Raw genomic sequence first — 19154 nt, 5'->3', positions numbered from 1 at the left:
ATCCAAACTAAAATAAGAAAATAAAACCTAACTCTTTTTGCTGAGGTATGAGCTATAGCATTATCCTGCCTCCTAATATGAGAGAAGGGGTGGCTCACAAGCGAACCAACAATTGACTGAAAGTCTTTAATAAGATGTCCAATGGATGGAGGAGATGCACTAGATTTATTAAGAGCCTTTACAACTATCTCGGAATCACCTTTAAAAACAAAGTTATGAATGCCTAATTCCAAAATGAATTGAATATCTCTTCTTGCCGCCAACATCTCAAGTAGAACCATGGAGGCCGGCATGGGAATTTTTTTCGACAAGGCTGCCATTACTTCCCCATTACAATTTCTCACCACAGCTCCAATGCCAGTCTCATTTGTATCTTCGAAGAGAGCCCCATCAATTTTTTTTTTGTTTTTTTTGTTTTAAATCATCATAGGCCGGAGGAGACCACTTTACCATATTTGGTCTGGAGCAAGAGCTGGAGTGAATCAAAGGCAATTTCTTGCCCCTCTGGAATTCCTGGAGATGATTGCTAGCACCCTCTGTGATTCTCTAAACTGGAAGACAATACAATTCACCATGCCAACAACATAATCCCACAAAATAAAATATCTTGATTGCAAATTGACAATACCAACAAATCTACAATACCAAAATTCACTCAAAAAAGAAAAAAAGAAAAAACCAAAGAGAGAGAAAGGTGAGTTGTGATGGTTCAATCTAGTCATGTGTGGGTTGTCGTTCCCAAATTGACCACGGGTGTGTTGTGTAGGTCTCAGAGAGAGAGAGAGAGAGAGAGAGAGAGAGAGAGAGAGAGAGAGAGAGAGAGAGAGAGAGAGAGAGAGAGAGAGAGAGAGAGAGAGAGAGAGAGAGAGAGAGAGAGAGAGAGAGTGTGTCCGATTTGGCCATAAGTGGGTTATGACAATCCGAACTAACCATAGGTCAGTTGCAAGGGTAGGTGGGGGTAGGGGTAAATTGGTTTATGCCCATAAGGGGTTTATTTTACAATCAACTTAAAATTATTTGATGACAATTTCAGGTTGAGAAAATACTTGAAATTGGGGATTTTTTTTTTCTCTTAAAATTGTTTTACATGTAAACAAATGAGCCCTTAGTAGAGAATGAGATACATGGTTTTTCTTAGATTATAGCAACCAAGTGACCAACTACGGTGGTGGCTATTCTAATTATAACAAATTAATTATATGAGTGCGGTTTCCAACTCATATACATCAAGTAATTACAGTAAGAATCTGATAATGCAAACTTGAAGTATTGGGTAGAAGGCTTTAAATTCAAGAATTCATGGATCACATAATACCTAAAACTACCTCTTGGATTATGGGAAATTTATAGGCTATTACAATTTGATAGATTGCAAATATGAAAATTAAGATTAGGATAGTGAACAGAGATTAATAGCGTTGGTTTTAAGAAATGATTTGCTGCATGTTTGATGCTTAATGCTGAGATACTTTAGCCTATGATGGTATCTAAATCCTTTTATGAGGTTATTCTTTTGAAGATATAACTAGAAATGATCTTTATGGTAGTCCGCAAAATTTAATGGTATGTATTATATTAAGGAGACTATAAAACTGTTTATTGCAAGTCCCAAGAGAAGTTGTTGGTAGGCAACTTTATCCCCCCATTTTTATCATCGACACATTTTTTAGGCTTAGGGCACTTGCCATTACATCAATATCTGACTTTTTATAATCCAAGAAATTTTGCTAACATAAATGATTACTATTTACTACCAATTTTCATTCGTCCTCCAAATGGTGATGCCGCCGCACTTTGCATATTTCAAATTTCTTTCAAAAGACTTGCGTTTAAGTTTAGACGGAGGAAGATTGGAGCAAAGGAAAGAGCCAATTTTCTCCTCTCCTCTCTTCTTATTTCAAACATAACATAACCTCAAGCATGGGATCCACATGCTTGTGAGAAGCGCACTTGCTAGTCTTAAGCTACGTTTGGATTCGGCTGAAACTGAAACGTGCGTTTGCGTTTTTCCTTTTTTTTTTTTTTTTTTTTTTTTTTTCACGCTTTTTTGAGATTGCGGCTACTGTTTATGCACTGTTCAATGAACAATAGCCGCAAAGTTGGACTTTTCAAACTTTTTTCAGCCAATCAGTGCACATCATGTACTATTCATAGACCCACAAATTTCACTTTTCAGTAACTTTTTCATTAAAAATGGATCCCACGGTATTATTCACACATTTAAAAATTATTTTGCTACAGTATTTTTCAGTTTTCAATTGTATCCAAACGGACCCTTAGTCATCAATTTAGCAATAGCCAACTGGGGCTCACATGTTCAACTCATTGGTTGTTATTAATTGTTAAAGCACACCATGGGTTTGTGGCTCGTAGGAAGTGAATTGACTAAAAGTGATTTACGTGCCATGGTAGCCCACGAAGTCAGCCTAGATTCCACATCTTTGATTCAGATTATTCATACTTTTTTACCTCAAAAAAAAGAAAAAAAAAAAAAAAGAAAAGAAAAAAAAGAAGAAGGTTATTCATACTTTTGGGAAACTGGTGGAATTTCCAAATCCACCGTTGAATAAATGGTGACCTAAATGTTTGTAAATGATTGGACCTTCCGAATAATATTCAACATTATTCAGCGAAAAAAGATAAAGAAAAGAGAGTATTACCAAACATTTACTTGAGAATCAATTCTTGCCTCCCAAAGAAAAATGAAAAGAAAAGAAAAAAAACTAAATAAAATTGTTGCCACATGTTATGAATTATTATAAAGTTGTAATTTAAAAAATAACACTGGCTAAACCTTCATGAACACTTCTTTTTAGGTAAATAGAAAATTCTCTTGGAAAATTTCAATACTTGGAACAATGCTCATCCTCAAAAATTATAGATCCTACCATCAATTTAATTAATGAAATCTGCTATTATGCTAGATGAAAAAGTATTACTCACTTTACTAGGATTCCTCCGTGGTAAATACAAGAACTTTCTAACAAAGATTATTTAAGTCAATTCACAGTCCACTCAAACTATCTCATATTCTCATATCAGATATGATTCGTAAAAAGTACATAACTTAAACAAATAGTAGTCTAAACAAGAAGTGTATGGTGCCCTAAAATAAGACCATTTTGTTTGTTAATTTCTCAAGCTGCATTGAGTTATACAGGCATGATACAGAATCACTTAATTTCCAAATTCAGATGGAAAAACTCATCTCAGTGTCGAAAAACCATGTTATATCTATTCCACAATAGAGAGATATATATGCCAACATTCCAATCAGTAGAAACAATCTTTATCACAGTCCAGATACACTGACAATTGACAAAGATATCAAGACCAAGCATTTCCATAACATTATTTTGACAGTTCAGTGAATCATGAACAAGTAACCCCAAAACGTTTAAATGATCTAAACTGACAGATTCTGGAGAAATCCAAACAAAATAATTGAAACAAAGTAAAGGAATTGTATGTACAAGTATACAATCCACAAATTTTGATTACCCTTATGAAACTATTAGTATGATGATGTGTAAATCTTCAAGAATGTGCAGATTTATAATACACAGATTATTTATCAGACCTGTCTCAGCTCAGCAGCATTGCTTGATGTGTGCGAAATGTGCAGATTTATAATACACAGATTATTTATCAGACCTGTCTCAGTTCAGCAGCATTGCTTGATGTGTGCGAAATGAAGAATGTGCTGGATTCAATCTTTGTGCTTGCCCCATCATGAGCCACTCTAGAAAAGTAAATTTCTTCAACAAGCATGACTCTCTGAGTCAATAACTCTTTGCCGCATGTCTCTCCATACAACACCAATCACCCATGTCTTATTTGGCATTCCCCTTAAAACAGAAGAACTCTCTATTAAACACATCCAGCAGCATGATTTGCAGCTACAAACTTATGTTTCCCAACTGTATATATGTCAACATATGAAAGATTATTGAGCTTTAAGCAAAAGTAGGAGCTTTGTGCATTGGGTACAAAACATCTTCAGCCCGTCCAACATGAGTAAAACTGTTTCTCTAATCTGGAAAAGTTAGTGATATATTCTAAACTTCTAATCAGTGGCAAGTAGAAGATGTGAGAAACACCACTTTCAATTTGTATAGGGTCTGTCTTAAAATGCTAAGTTTAGCATTGTGTCTCACTCTGCCTTACATAGTCAGGTATTTTTTCTTTACACATATTTAAAACCTTTTGACGGATCTCTGGAGATAGTCTTGTCAAAAGATCTGATATGGCCAGTTCATGCTTCCTCTTTAACTCGTTTAACTCGTCTTGCTGCTTCGTTAACAGAGTCTCAAGTTTCTCAGCGATTATCTTGACATCTTCTGATTCAAGATAGTTGTCTTCCAAAGGATGACCTCCGTTGCTAGAATGTAGATCTGCAGCTGCACTACTGTTGTCGCCAAGGTGCAGATCAACAGGCAGACTAGCTTCCTTCTCTTCACTATTATTGTCATCATCAGAAACACGCTCATCCTCAGACTCTTCATGCAAAGCATCAAAACATTGATTTTCTGTGTCTTCATGGGAATCAGGAGAGTTTTCATTATCTCCAGTTGAGCTAGATCCGGCAGCAACCGAATCCACCTGAAAAGACAAGTGTGAGGGGCTAGACTTTGCTGGAGAGCTTCCACCAAATGCCTTTGGTGAGTCAGACCAATACTTACGACCTGAAGGAAATCTTTCCAATGCAAGATTGCCAGCAGCAAGGGTAGACTCACTCAGGAAGGGAGAGCCATCTTCCTTGGCTTCAGATGCACTGCTCTCAGAACTTACAACCTCTCCAGTAAAACTATCTTCAGGGAGTTCTTTTGACGCCCAATCTGAAATATGGGACCGGATTTCTGCATCAATCATTTCAGCAATCGTTGAAACATCTTGATCACTCAGGTCCAACTCCTCGACCATTTCACTAGCAACAGCAACTGCAGTGTCTTCCTCAATATCAAATGGGAAGTGGATATGGCGATAATGACCTGGTCCCATGTGGAAACTTTTCAATTTAACAGCTGTAAATGCTAATCAAAATATCTTCTTCTTTTGGTTTAAAATTAGAAGAACTAAAAAGAAACAGAGATGGATAGACAACCTGAGGAGTCCGCAATTCGTAGTTTCAGAAATATTGTGTGAACATCTCTCCTCTGACCTTGAACTGTGAAATCTCTACTAATCTCAGGAGATGAATCCTTAGCATTTTCACCAATATCAATCTGATCAAAACTGCCTTCTGTGTTTGACATGTCAAAATGTGAGGACAATAACATAAAGGCCTTTGATATCTGTAGAAAATACTGAAACTTACTTGAATGGCGGGTTCTAAGACTTAGAGAACGCCCTATACTTTCATAATCCTCATCTGATCGGAGAAAAGGATCCATTAGAAGTTCCTTGGCTGGCAAGCGTTCAGAGGCTTTTGCAATACATTTTTCTATAAATGCTCTAACTGAAGGGTCTGTCACTTTTGCCAATGATGCTGGCTTTATTCCCTAGAAAGAAAAAGAACTGATATGACAATCTAGATACTAATTTTTTTTTTTGGATAAGTAATGAAAATATCTAGATACTAAATTTTTGATAAATAATAAGTTTTATTAAGAGAGATGGAATGCCCAAATACACACAACGCATGCTAGATGCACCTCACAACTAAGCCTTAAGATTGCAACGATTTATAAACTCTAATAAGTTGAAAGAAAAGAATCCTGATGCTTTCATCCATTCAAAAAAGGTTCAGAGGAACTGCAATTACAGGTCTAGAATAGTCTGTTCACACCCCTACAAAATTCTAGCATTTCATTCCCGCCAAAGACACCACATCAAGCAATGAGTGATGGCTTTCCAATTCTCACCATTCTGATGTCTCCCAAATATTCCTTGCTAACAAGCAGGTAAATCTATAACGTATAACCCCCCAAGGCATCACCACTGAACGCCAAATAGGGAAAAAAATCATATCCCACAACTCTCTGGCAAGAGGGCAATGAAGAAGCAAATGCTCCCCATCCCCTTTACACATACAAAACCAACTCACCCATTTACTAATATAAAATAAATAATTTTTCTTGCACAGGATTTCCCAAGGCTTCAAGTGTTTTTCAATCTTAAGACCTTTTATAACTCATCAAATTAAAAAATTTCAAAAAAACTTCAGTAAAAAAAAAAAAAAAAATCATAAATGTCACGATGAAGTGGTTGAGAATATTTGATAGGATGACCCTAACTATATCTTTCTCTTTCAATCAAACAATCATCTCACATTTCCATATGAAATCATAAATCAGTTGTCTAACACTATTTGAACTCTATAGACCAGAAGGTTTTATTAGGTCAGCTACTAGAAACTACACCAACTCTCACTAAATTTAGGAGAGAGCTCCTATGTGAGCAAAGAAAAGGGAGATCTATGTCAGAATGAGGACACGTATACTCAATTAACAACTTTCACATGCATCAACTAAATACAAGGGCTGAATTGTCCAGAAAGTGGAGATCCTATTCAGCAATGACTTATTTTCAGCTAATCCTAAACAGAATTTCAAAATTTCCTATAATAGCCCATAATGGCAATGATAAATACTGCTGGAAATTCTTCCACTATCAGTGCACTCAGAATGACATGGATTCTCTTCTTCCAAATTGTTTCAAAAAATCCTAAGAGTGTCTGCTCATATTATTTGGTTCAATCTGTACCTATCTCTACACTTAAAAATTCTATCTGATTCGGTGATTTCCCCACCGCCCCCCCCCCCCCCCCCCCGGGGCTCTCCTCCCCATTGACTGTATAAAGGCATGCACATTTTTAAAAGAATGCAAGATTTCAAGAACATAAAGTATCCACTATAATCATCTGCATTTAGAATCTTGCACAGACTAGAATATCCAATGACAAATGTACCCACATTGGCTGTGTAAAGTCATGCACTGGTTAAAAGCAAGATTAGCATGAAAAGACTATAAACATGGAGATGCCATTATCTTGCTTCAAAATTTGAACTTGTACAAACACATATATATCTTTACAAATTTGAATTTTCTAGAGCAACATAGAATCCAAAGGATCCAATGATCATATCATGTTACTGTTTTCAAAAAGACAGCTTTTCAAAGACTACAAAAGCTCTGGAATAAGACAAAGTCAAGCAATGTAAAAACATAATAGAAATTTTAAAACAAAATTCAACTGCAATAATAATTGAAAGGATCAAAGATTGTTAAGGCCTTACTGATGTCACTTTCTTGTATATTTGAGCTGCATTGGCACACTCAACATAAGGGTACTCGAAGGTGACCAACTCTAACAAGCACATGCCAAAAGCATAAATATCTACAAGCTCATTGTATTCCTCTTCATAAAGCTCTGGTGCCATGAACTCCGGAGTACCTGAAGACACAATAGCAATTATGTTGCTGCCCCCAGTAACAAAGTTTCCAAAATAAGTCTAATCTCAAAAGGAAAATAATAAATAATAATACAATCCTCACCAATGACACTATGAGCTGAACGAGCCTGGCGAAGAATGGCAGCCAGGCCTAAGTCACCAATTTTCACCTCACCTTGATTTCCATTGACAAGTATGTTATCACACTTCAAATCTCGATGAATAACTGGTGGGTCATGACTGTGAAGGTACTGAAGGCCCTCTAGAATCTGCCTAGACCATTTCTTCATAGCTCTCAAATCAACATATTTATGTTTCTTTCGGTATCTACACAATATTCAGAAATAAAACCCTCAACGAAAGCAAAATCAGAAACAAAAAAACGGAAATTAATAAGCTATAGTAGAATATAGAATCTCACTGCCGCAATGTTCCAGAAGTGAAAATCTCAGTAATGAAGTTAATGCTCTCATTTTTTGTGTCGACCCATGAGTAGTAAAACTTAATTATGTTCTTGTGCTTCAAAGTCTTGAGTAAATGAACTTCTGAATATAGACGCTCCAAATCTTCAGAGTTCCGTAATATATCTGCCACCTTAACCTGATTCCAAGCTACTTCAATTCCTTCCAATTCATCAAATGCTCGATATCTAAATTCCCATATTTGGATCAAGGACACAAAAATATTCCACATATAATGAACCTTGATTTTTCCAATAAGTCTAGGGACACAATATTTTCATAAATGTTGATATGGCCTGTTATGATTTGTGCATAATAAAACTGGTGTCAGTGGTGGATCCAAGTGAAAGTGTGTCGTTCCAATCACAACCAGCCACATCAACCGTTAAGAAAAAATGTTGTGTCCTAGCATTACTCTAATTATTCACAATGCACCTAATTGCAAGGTTTAGTATAAATTCAGAATTTAACATAGCATATAGAACACAAGGATACACTTTCTTGAAAGCTCCTCTACCTAGAACCTCTTTGTACTGCAAAACCACCATTCAATTAAACAAAAAAAAAAACCCATCAATAAATCACCAAAACAAATCAAACCCTACTTGTACTTTGAACAACTAAAAAGCCATTAATCAAAGAGAAATGAAGCATTGACTAATTTTCCAAGCAAAAATAATATTTGAACAAATTGAAAAAACACTTCAATTATAAACAGCAACATAGATTAAACCAAAAAACAAAAATTGAAATTTTGAATGAAGTAGAGGAATTAACTGACCCGACCATATCGACCAGAGGGATCAACCTCAATGAACTCGGTGTCTGAATCGTCTGGGTCGTGGTCGGACGACAAGTCCTGTGGCATTCTCGGCTCCAATCCAAGCACACACACCGAAATCGGATACCCCCTAATACTTAGTTCACTGAAATCCCAGATCAGAATTCAAAAACTGAAGCAAAAGTCACAATGAACCGAGTCAAAAAAATGGCAAAAGAAACCGGTTTTTGAAGAATCAAATGATACCCAGATGAGAAAATCAACAAAGAGTAATAAATCCTAGAGAGAGAGAGAGAGAGAGTAAGAAGTAGAAGAAGAAGAAGATGAGGAAGCGTGAGAGAGAGCTGTTTCGTCGAAGAGAAGAAGCTTTATTAATGGCTGAGCGAATCAGCCATTTGAGTGTGTCCAATTGACTTGTTGTAATTCGTTTTTCGTTTTTTTTTTTTTTTGGATTATGATATGTGAAAAGTTAAAACTGAAAACTAAAAAAGGGAAAGTTTTGGCCTTTTGGGTAATGCAGATAGTGGGACCTACTTTCCCAAGAATATGGGGTGGGGGACCCAGCCAGAAGAGAAGTGATTTTGCTGAGATGGCAACAACTAGCCACCACTTCTTGATTGTGGCAGGTATGATTACCAACAGTAAATCTATCTATATACAATCCATTTCACACAACGTTTTTTTAGTAAGTTTTTGGGGGGTAAAAAACTTAGGTAGTCTCGGAGCACTCTGAACTCTTACAAAGTGAGCGGATTTAATACGTGGGTCTCACGATAAGATCCACCATCAGCTTGGAATGGTGCTCTGAAACTACTTAAGTATTGCTTAAGTTTTTAACTGATGAATGCAAAATTAATAACATTTCCAAAATTTATGTAACCGCTTCTTTATATTTTTTTTAAGACTAAATTTTATGAATGCTTCCACCTATCACAATTTACAATCATAACATCTTGTGAAAAGTTATGAGATATTTCTTTTAAGAGAAAAAATATGTAATATGTTGTGTCACTAACACTGTTAATTTATGGCCTAAAGCTTGTAGCTCGACTAGCATCCCTAATGTTTTTAATGAAAGTGTCCACATTCAAACCCTAATGTTTTTCAAAATAAAATAAAATAAAATCCTATCTCTCTCATTATAATGAGTAGAAAAAACATTTTTTTTCTCTCATGTAATTATTAGAAGTGAAATATTTTTTTTTGAGTAATGCTATAATTACAACATTTTCATGATAATTTCACACCAAATCCGATGGGGCTAGTTGTTACTAATTTTAATTTGGGCTCGTCACTGAAATCACATTTTTGTTTATCAGAACTAGCCAATAACAACTTGTTACCTATGATATATTGTGGAATTGTTGTGAAAATATTGTTAACATAATATTGAGCTAATATAGATATGAGATAGATGTTGGACTAATGCAAATATGAGAGGGCTGTTATATAATTTTGCTATATGCCAAAAGTTTTATAGCTCGATTGACACTTTTTTGTGTTTTTAACTAAGATATTTAGGACTTAAATCCCATCCCCAACAAAACTATATAAGTAAAAAAAAAGAAAAATAAAAAACTAAAGGAAAAACTATATATCATTATATATAAAATTTATTATATAAGGGGATAAAAATTCATAAACTAAAGAGTACTTTTCAGTAATTCAAAGACTAGTAAATTTAACCAACGCGCATCCTTGGTGCGGTGGTCACTTCACAAGTATAAATGCTTGTAGGGTGTGGGGGGCAAAAGCTGAGATTAAAGTTTCTAGGAGGGAGTTTTACACACATATACACTCAGATTAGATTAGAGTAGAAATTTTATCTTGTTAAAAAAAGGCTAGTAAATATATTATTTTAATCAACCAAGCATGTGATGAGTTACATGAGTACAAAATAAATTATTCAAACTCTGAACTATCGATATACCAAAGTATGATTCTCTAAAAAAAAAAAAAAGAAGATATACAAAAGTATTTTAAAAAAAAAACTATTAGGTCATTTATAGTATCAAATAACAAATATATGAATTTGAAACATTTATAGCAATGTGGGTGACGCTCTCAATTCCCATGAATTTAACAAATGACTAACATCAAGAATGGAGATTTTTCTTTCTTTCTAAAAAAACTTTGGCATACCAGAAAAAGAAAAAAACACATGCAAGTGAAACACCTAAATTCAGCTAATAGTTTTGTAGTTTAGTGATATGTCCGATTCCTTTTATAGAAGAGAACTTAGGCTCCAATCCATCATTCTTTTTTAATTTGTTGTAAGAAAGAAGGAAAGGCAGTAAACAATAAAAAAGAGGACTTCTTGAGGCAAGAATACTCATACATGTGGGTGGTCTTTCACCAACTATTCAAGAGAGTGAACAGGCAATATGGTACCTTAACACCAACCATTCTAGACTCATAATGGGCTAATTGATATAGCTAACAAGTAACAAACAATAGCGTTAGAATTGTTGTGGCAAAGTATGTGTGAAAATGTATAATATTAACATTATTGACTAACGAAAGCTCAATAGAAATGGGATGACCGTACGATAACCATTAATAAGAGTCATATATTCTTCAAAAGTATTACAAATTTACAATCATAAATCTTTTGCACGTACCTTTTAAGTTTTAATTGATCCACAGACTTGTATTTAGGCCTTCTTTAGATAAATGAGTTTAAGCAGCCAAAAAGAAAGAAAGAGAAGTTGTAATTAGGCATCAGAAAAATGAATATACCTTTTGTTGTTAGAGAAGCAATGCATGGGTACGCACGGCATGTTGCCCATTTCTATGTTGTGATTTGAACTAAAAAAACCAAATCTTTAGGATTAGGTGCCTAACTTTGCCTCAGTTTTCACGACTCTTGAAGCTTAAACCTGGGTTCGTCCAAGAAAACACAAAGATAATGAATCAATATATATACACGTACACACACACACACACACACATATATATATATATATATTATAATAATAAGCCAGAGAAAATGACATACTTATTTTCTTGCAAGAGGCAGGTGGTTTACTTTTGCAATTGGACAAATGGTATGCATTTTGAAAACGACTTCCCTTCGAATAAAATATTCAATCACTGTCAAAGTTTTGTCCACAAAAGGAATTGCTTGGACATAAGTTTAATTTCTTTGTCCAAAATTAGAAAGAAAGAGAGCTTTTGGTTTCAAGTATGATAATCTACCATGCTAAACTGCCTATTAGCCATGAATTGGCTTCTATTTTATAGGCAGAGAAGAGTTGGATTTGTATGCAAATTGGAGTTTCTACCAATCAGAAAATTATTGCAATGCATTGTTTTCACAAAGCCATCCATGCAAATATAGGTCACGCATGCCATTCTGAATTGTACAACAATGTTTGACCTCATTTATAATATCCATTCATGGCCTTTCGGATTCGTTTTGTGGACAATTTCAACCTTCTTAAAAGGCATTTCTTATTATTAAAAAAAAAAATGCATATACATATTTTTAATGATTGTTTAATTTGGTAGATTCCTCTTCCACTCGGAATATTTTTTGCACGCATGTCTAATCAACAATTCATATGGGCAGCTGATAAGTTTAATATTTTAGGGACATAGAATAACTTTATTAAATTTGGGTTTAAATGATAGGGACTTTTACACTTTTGCATAATACTTTACGCACGCTTTACATAATGAAAACGTAACCAGGTTTATTCTGTCTGGTATAATCTCCCTAAGATACATTTAAAAAAGCTGACTATTTTTTTTTTTTTGGGTTGTTGCTGCTCGTTTGTGACTTTTGTGAAGGATAAACTTTTTACGTTAATGCTCTTGGAAAGAGAAGAATTTACATTTTAACACTTTAAACTATATTCTAAATTACATTTTACATTTTAAACTATTCAAATGTAAATTTTACACCCTAAATTTTGATATTTGTTGTGCTTTGCACCTTCAAAGTTAATTTTATAATTGATAGCATATGACTTGCATATGATTTTTACTTAGGTGGCACATAATTTAAAAATAAAAACACCCTCTGCCCAATAAATTAAAAACAAAAGCTCTCTAGCATATCATCTTCCCGAAATAAAAAAATCTGTCTATCCCGAAATAAAAAATCTAGCCCTCACATGTGCGTGTCCAACAGCTTCTCTTCTCCTCTCACAGGTTCCAGGTGATGCAACATTTTATGAGTGAGAAAAGGTATGGCATTAAAGGACGTACACACCGACATGCAAAGAAACTCTCACCAGTCATGATCAGATGTGCATGCACTAGTACTAGACACAGCATAACAAATTTAGAAGAGGCTTTGTAATTTTGTTCCTTTTAATGGCTCTTTGCTTTTCTCTCTGTCCCTCTTTTTTTTTACCTTTTGTATTTTGTGACTACTATTTCAGCAAAATTAAAATTTTCACAGGGTATAAAACCAATTTGAAGAGTGAAAACCAACCAAACCTTAAAAATAGAAACCCAGCATGAAAAACCAAAGAAGGAAAAAATCGCCAACTAACTTAGTGGGCTGTCCTGAAAAATCGCCATAGTTTTGCTGAGAGGACAGAGACACTGAGAGAGAGAGAGAGAGAGAGAGAGAGAGAGAGAGAGAGAGGTGGGTTTCTCTGAGAGAGAGAAAGGGGTGTAGAATCTGTAGATACCCCCTTGTTCACTTCCTTAGCACAGAACGAGCTGTAGCTGGCTGCAGTTACTGCATCCGCCATTGTTGTATTAGGTGCTGCAACAGATTTTTGATATGAGAGAGGAGGAGATGCAACACGTGAGAGAGCTTTTGTTTTTAATTGATTGAGGAGAGGGTATTTTTGTCTTTAAACTGTGTAAAAATAATGTACAAGTTATGTGCTTTCAATTTTCATCTAATATAATATTAGTAAAGCTAACTTTGAGGTGCAAAGTGTTACAAAAGTTAAAGTTTAAGATGTAAAATATGCATTTGAATAATTTAAGGTACAAAATGTAATATAAGGTATAGTTTAGAGTAGTAAAATGTAATTCTCCTTTTGGAAAGACGGAGAAGGGTTCAATTTGTCAATCAAGGTTCTTTACGGACTTTAGAGTCCACTTGATTCCATAAATGGACACGATTCGTCATTCGTGTTCCAACTTGTTACAAAGACGAATAAGACTCGAATGAGAATTCATGGTCAAACATTGAACACGATAAGATTAAATTTTAAGCCACAAGAATAACATGTCAATTTGCTACAAATGGCAGCCAAAGGTTATATAATAAAAGAGTCTTAATATGAAAGTTGAATTCCATTTGAGATTGCTAAAGTTGAAGTCTGCGTAAGATTACTGCAGGGGCCGACAAAATTTGAGACTTAAAAAAGCGAAAATTTTATATGAGGTTTTTTTTATATATAAATATTAATTAAATAAAATTATATAATACTAATTTGATGTAAATACAAAAATTGATGAATAATACCAACTAAATTAAGGTTAATTTTATATAGAAGATTGAATATCATTGTTGAACCATAAATTTAAACAAAAAGAACTAAAAAAATATTAATCTTTTAAAAAAGAAACTTACTTTAACTTGAATATATTACTGTGCATAGTTAAGTAAAGTTATAATCTAAATTTTCATTTTGTATATTCTTTTTAAGAGAAAGAGATAGATAGATATTATTTGGTATGTGGCTTAGTAGGAGATTAGTTTACAAAAATTAAGCTCTCAAACTATTAGAGGAGATTAGTCATCATTGATGATTTATCACATTTGTAGCATTTTTTTTGAAACATTTTAGGGTTTCAATTGGTTTAAATTTTTATTGATCTCTTATTTTGGAAGCCTTGTTAGAAATGAAAAAGAAAAATACTAAAGATGTTACAAAATGTTCACAGTATAATGTGATAATGATTGTAATTGATGAATTTCACCAACTTAATTTATTTGTGTTTGCATTATTTTTTTTGTGATTGGTGACATGTCAATTAAACCTATAGTATTTTTAGCATTACTCGTAAAAAAATTACTAATTATTTAAAAAATGTTATATTTTTAAAAACTTTTGGGCCTTTTATAGAGGGAGATGGGGCATTTTTTTAAGTAGAGAATTTTTTTTTTTTTTTTTTGGTTGTGGAGCCTTAGGCCTACCCTGGATTATTGAATAGAGTTTTAAAATTAGAGTGTTTGGTAAGTTATAACTTAGAGAGTATGTTTGATAAACTGTAATAGGTATATAATAGCTATAGTAATATAAAAGTTATTTCTATGATTGAGCTGTTTTTTAGTTTGATTATGCTTTTATGGATGGTATAGTCATTTCTTATGAATAATTATTCTTTAAAATGAGAAATAATCATTCTTCTTTAAAAAGATTGTATAATAGTTATTCTTTTCTTTAGTAGGTGTAATAATTTCTAAAATTAATATATTTCCAAAAATAAACTTTCCATATACACATAAAAATTATAAAAATAAAAAATCATAAAAAAATAAGTTATCTTTCTCTCAAATTTAAAATATTATTATTTTTAAGGAAATATAATTTGTATGAATAAGATATTTCCTAAAATAAATCTTGAGGTTATTTTTTTATTTTGAGAAATAAACACACACACAAGGAAGAGGAAAATGAGTTCTAACACAAAAACACACCACAACTTCACTCAAAAGCCATGATACATTTTAAGTGAAAATGGAGCAAGTTATACAACATGCGACATACTTTTTTAAGCAATGTGGGACAATTACCTATTCTTTTATTTTTGAGAAACAAATACAAATACAAATACAAATACACATACACAAGGGAGAGGGAAAGAGGTTCTAAGAGCACTATCAACAGTGAAGCTAAATAGCCATATAGTTATTTTAGCTTCACCAAAACACAAAAAATGCTCTCACAGTAGTGTATGTAAAGCTAAAATTTTTTAGCTTTAGGCTTCCATACGAAACTACTTTTGGCTTCATACGGAAGGTGAAGCTAAAAGTTAGAAATATTATTTTAATTTCTACCTCTATTAAAATAATATTTTTTTTATTCTTTTTCTTTTTGCTCATTCTGCCCATTGTACTCTCATTCTCACCCTCTCTCCTCAGATCATCAAACTCTCAAACTCTTAAACTATCGGCTCTGTACCAGTCCGACTCGGCCACTCCAGAACCCGAAACTGACACAGACGAATTGAAAGACGAAATTTCGAATTCGGGTCATGACCGTTTGGTGAGGAGGAGCAAGTCTGACAAGGTTGGTGGTGTCGTGGTTTGTCGCCGATATTCATCTTCATGTGGATTTTCAACTTCATCACCAATCTGTTCTGGGTTTAGTGGTGGTTTGATTTTATTTTATTTTTTTCTTGTCGTGGGTTGTGGTTGTCACATAGAGGTTGTTGTTGGTGGAGGTGGATGTGGCTGGTTGAAAGGTTTTTTAGGGTGGTTGTTCTTGGTTGGCAGTGGCTGTAGATTATGCATTGATTGGTTTGTGGTGTTTTTTTTAGTGGAATGTATTATTTTATTGTGATGTTTATATTATTTTATTGTGTTGAAAGCTAAAATAGATCCACTATTGCTAGATGTTTGGTAAAATGAGTAGGTATAATAGATAAAGTAACTTTTTGTGATGCCAAATAGCTAAAAAAATAACTCCATTGCTGTGGATGCTCTAAGAGCATTAGTGGAGCCAAAGCAAAATGATTTGTGGAAAGGTAACATATATATATATATATATATATATCCCACTTATTAGTGGTATTTATCCACGCATCATTGTCTGATTCCTACAAAGAATCATTGATAATGTTAGGATAATGGATAGTATTTAACATTTTGGTACTATGAAAATTACCTTTAAAATCATCAGTGAAATATTGGTGAGAACTCATCACTAGTTCTTGAATAAGTTCATTCATGGGAGAATTTTTCTTATAAGATAGATTATTAATATCAATTTCAAACTTTGAAGCAAATTTGAATTTTACTTTCTGTCCAAATGGATCAGTAGTAATTCCATCATGTTCAACAAGAAAGGGATACAAAGCATTAATAAATGGCAGACCAAGAATCACTTTATCAGTCATATTTTTGACAAGAACATAATGAATCTTGAAGCAAACATTATCATGGCACACATGAGCATTATTCAATTCATACTTAATTTTCATTTGAGAACCATTAGCAGAGACTAATCTTTCAGTAGATTTTTCAAAATATTTTGAAGGAATGTCTGGCTTGCACAAAAGCCAAAATGTTTTATTGTCCTTCACAAATATGTTGCGGAAAATCCGGAATTGATTCATGATACTCCGGATTCTGCGGAAGATTTTGATTCCACTATTTGTCTAGCCTGCACAACGGCCAAAACTATTACAATATTCAAAATGAGTCTGAAAAGCCACAAGCCATGATGGTAGAGATGAGAAGATGCCCTGACAAAGGCTTCATTTATGCCAACAAAAAATGTCACCTTTGTTGGTTTCTTTCTTATTACAATATTACTGTGCTTCCGTCTCTTTCCATCAGCAGTGCATCCCCTTCCCCCTTTATGGTATCAACAGTGCGTCCCCTTCCCCCTTTATGGTATCAGAGCCACTCTTTTCTGGCCGGTGGTAGTGTTGTTGTGTTCTTTGTCTCTTGTCAGTGTCTACCCGAACGCTTAATATTCCGTTGTTGTGTTCCCTTCTTATCGTCGTTGGCACTACCCTAGTCGTAAAGTGAAGTCTTAGAACCTAGCTGTAAGACTCGTTTGAGCCAAGAGAGAGCATGTAGGGTATGAGAGGTATAAGGTTGGTTAGGGTATGTGTTAGGAAATGCAACGGTTGTGAGAAAAACATGATAACTGAGTGTTGAACCTAGGATAGTATGGATAAGTTGTGGAGATCCAAATCCTCTATCAGCTCCAGGATTAGTTGTCCTCCTGATATTGTAAATGAAGAAGATCAGACTATTGATGATAATGAGTTAATCCCTGATTTTCGTAAATGGACTATTCCTAAAGTTGATACTAAAACTATTTATAAAACTAGTTTTGTTGAAAGTGCTTTTCATTCTGCTTACAAAACTAGAACTGTTGAACAAATTTTCTCTATTTTGAGAGTTGATGAAAAATGTTGTTTGTTCACTAAAAAGAAAATTAATGACTTCCTTGCTGCTAAAAAATTCAGTTATTTGCATATTGGTATGGTTCAAGTTGCTATTAAACCACTCACCCGAAAGGGTATTAATGCTTCTGTTCTCATGTGTTTAAGAGATGCTAGATTTAAAATTTTCAAAGATAGCATTGGTATGAATACTGCTTCTATGTATGATGGTCCTGTTTATTTTAATTGTTATCCTGATTTTACTCTTGCTTTGGATGATCCTAATATTGTTAAAGCTTTGACATTGAATATTGCTTCATCTGGTTATCACATGGAAGAGGGTAGTAAGCTTTTTGCTTTGATCTATCGCATTTATTATAAACTAATGGGAACTCAAATGAATCCTTGTGCTATGATTCCTAGAGAACCTTCAGGTAAAATCATGTTAATTCAATGTTCAACTCCTGATGCTAAAATTCAAGTTCCAAAAATGATTCAATGGCAAGATGTTAAACTTCCTAATGATTGGTTGTTGGAACAAGAAACCCCTCCTGCTAAACCTATTTTTGATGAACTTGATCTTACTCATATTCAACAATATCTTGATGGTACTGTTAAAATAAGTTTTCAAAACAATCCACCTTTGAGGATCAACGAAGGAAGACATTCCTTTGCTGGATCTGAAAGTATTTCAAAAAGAGATCGAGAGATCAATGATTTTTTGAAAAAGAATTTGGAAATATCCTCTGATTTAAAGCTAAAAGGTATTTCAAGTGATAAGTCTCAAGTTAGCTCTGTTTACTATTCTACTAAACCTGAAACTTCATTCAGTAGAACTGCTAATGAAGATGAGGAAGACTCTGTTTCTGTTACTCCATCTGATTTTGATTCTCCCCTTATTGAAAATCCCTCTGTTTACCAAAATCAATTAAGAGTTTTGACTGTTTTAAATGATGATTTTGAAATTGATTGGGATTCTCTGTACAATGAGTTTATGCTTTCAAAAAACATAACCAAAAGAAAATATTTCCAAAATAATTTTGCTCAGTCTGAAAAAGACCGTGTTAAAGGAAAATGGTTGGAAATGATGAATCAATTGAATTTTTTTTTTTTTCTTGAAAACCATTATGTTTTAGAAGATGAGGTTTCAAAATAACATTTAAATGTGATAAAGAAATCAAATTTTGTTAAAATTGATAAAACCTTTATTAGGTCTAGTCATCCTCCTCTTGACTCAATTTTGATAACTACTAAGAAAGATGAAGTGACAAAAGAAGAAGTGAAGCCTCCCCTTTCAAAATTGCTGATGATCAAACTCCCATTGTTAGTCTTATTGAACAAAACAATTTTACTAATCAATCTTTACATATTATTGGTCAACAGCTTAACCGTATTGAAGAAAAAATTGTTGAAAAACCTGTTTCTGAAAAATCTGTTTCTGTTAAAACTGAGAAACCTTTGATTGATTTACCCAGTCAAAGAGAA

At 33.7% G+C, this 19154-nt stretch overlaps 1 protein-coding gene across 7 annotated transcripts; it reads right to left on the bottom strand.

Annotated features, from left to right (window-relative positions):
• Positions 1 to 3315: 3315 nt before the first annotated feature.
• LOC115963456 (probable serine/threonine-protein kinase WNK3) lies at positions 3316 to 11479 on the bottom strand. Of its 7 annotated transcripts, none has more exons than XR_004085834.1 (9): positions 11376 to 11479; positions 8637 to 8781; positions 8351 to 8388; positions 7816 to 8043; positions 7498 to 7721; positions 7239 to 7396; positions 5105 to 5501; positions 3655 to 4991; positions 3316 to 3580 (listed from the first exon to the last, which is right to left on the bottom strand). XR_004085834.1 is itself a non-coding variant. In XM_031082455.1 (9 exons), the coding sequence occupies exons 1-9, from the start codon at positions 11423 to 11425 to the stop codon at positions 4141 to 4143; spliced, it is 1944 nt and encodes a 647-aa protein (XP_030938315.1). In that variant the 5' UTR covers positions 11426 to 11478; the 3' UTR covers positions 3316 to 4140. The 7 variants fall into 7 exon arrangements, 6 of the variants coding, with proteins under 6 accessions (XP_030938315.1, XP_030938311.1, XP_030938310.1 ...); XM_031082455.1 differs by having other exon boundaries at positions 3316 to 4991; positions 5105 to 5242; positions 5318 to 5501; positions 7570 to 7721; positions 11376 to 11478; XM_031082451.1 differs by having other exon boundaries at positions 3316 to 4991; positions 5105 to 5242; positions 5318 to 5501; positions 11376 to 11477.
• Positions 11480 to 19154: the final 7675 nt, after the last annotated feature.

This window comes from Quercus lobata, chromosome 10, assembly GCF_001633185.2.
Source record: "Quercus lobata isolate SW786 chromosome 10, ValleyOak3.0 Primary Assembly, whole genome shotgun sequence".
Taxonomy (NCBI): Eukaryota; Viridiplantae; Streptophyta; class Magnoliopsida; order Fagales; family Fagaceae; genus Quercus; species Quercus lobata.
The sequence above is the reverse complement of the archived record's forward strand: the minus strand, read 5'-3'. Positions and strand labels throughout refer to the sequence as shown.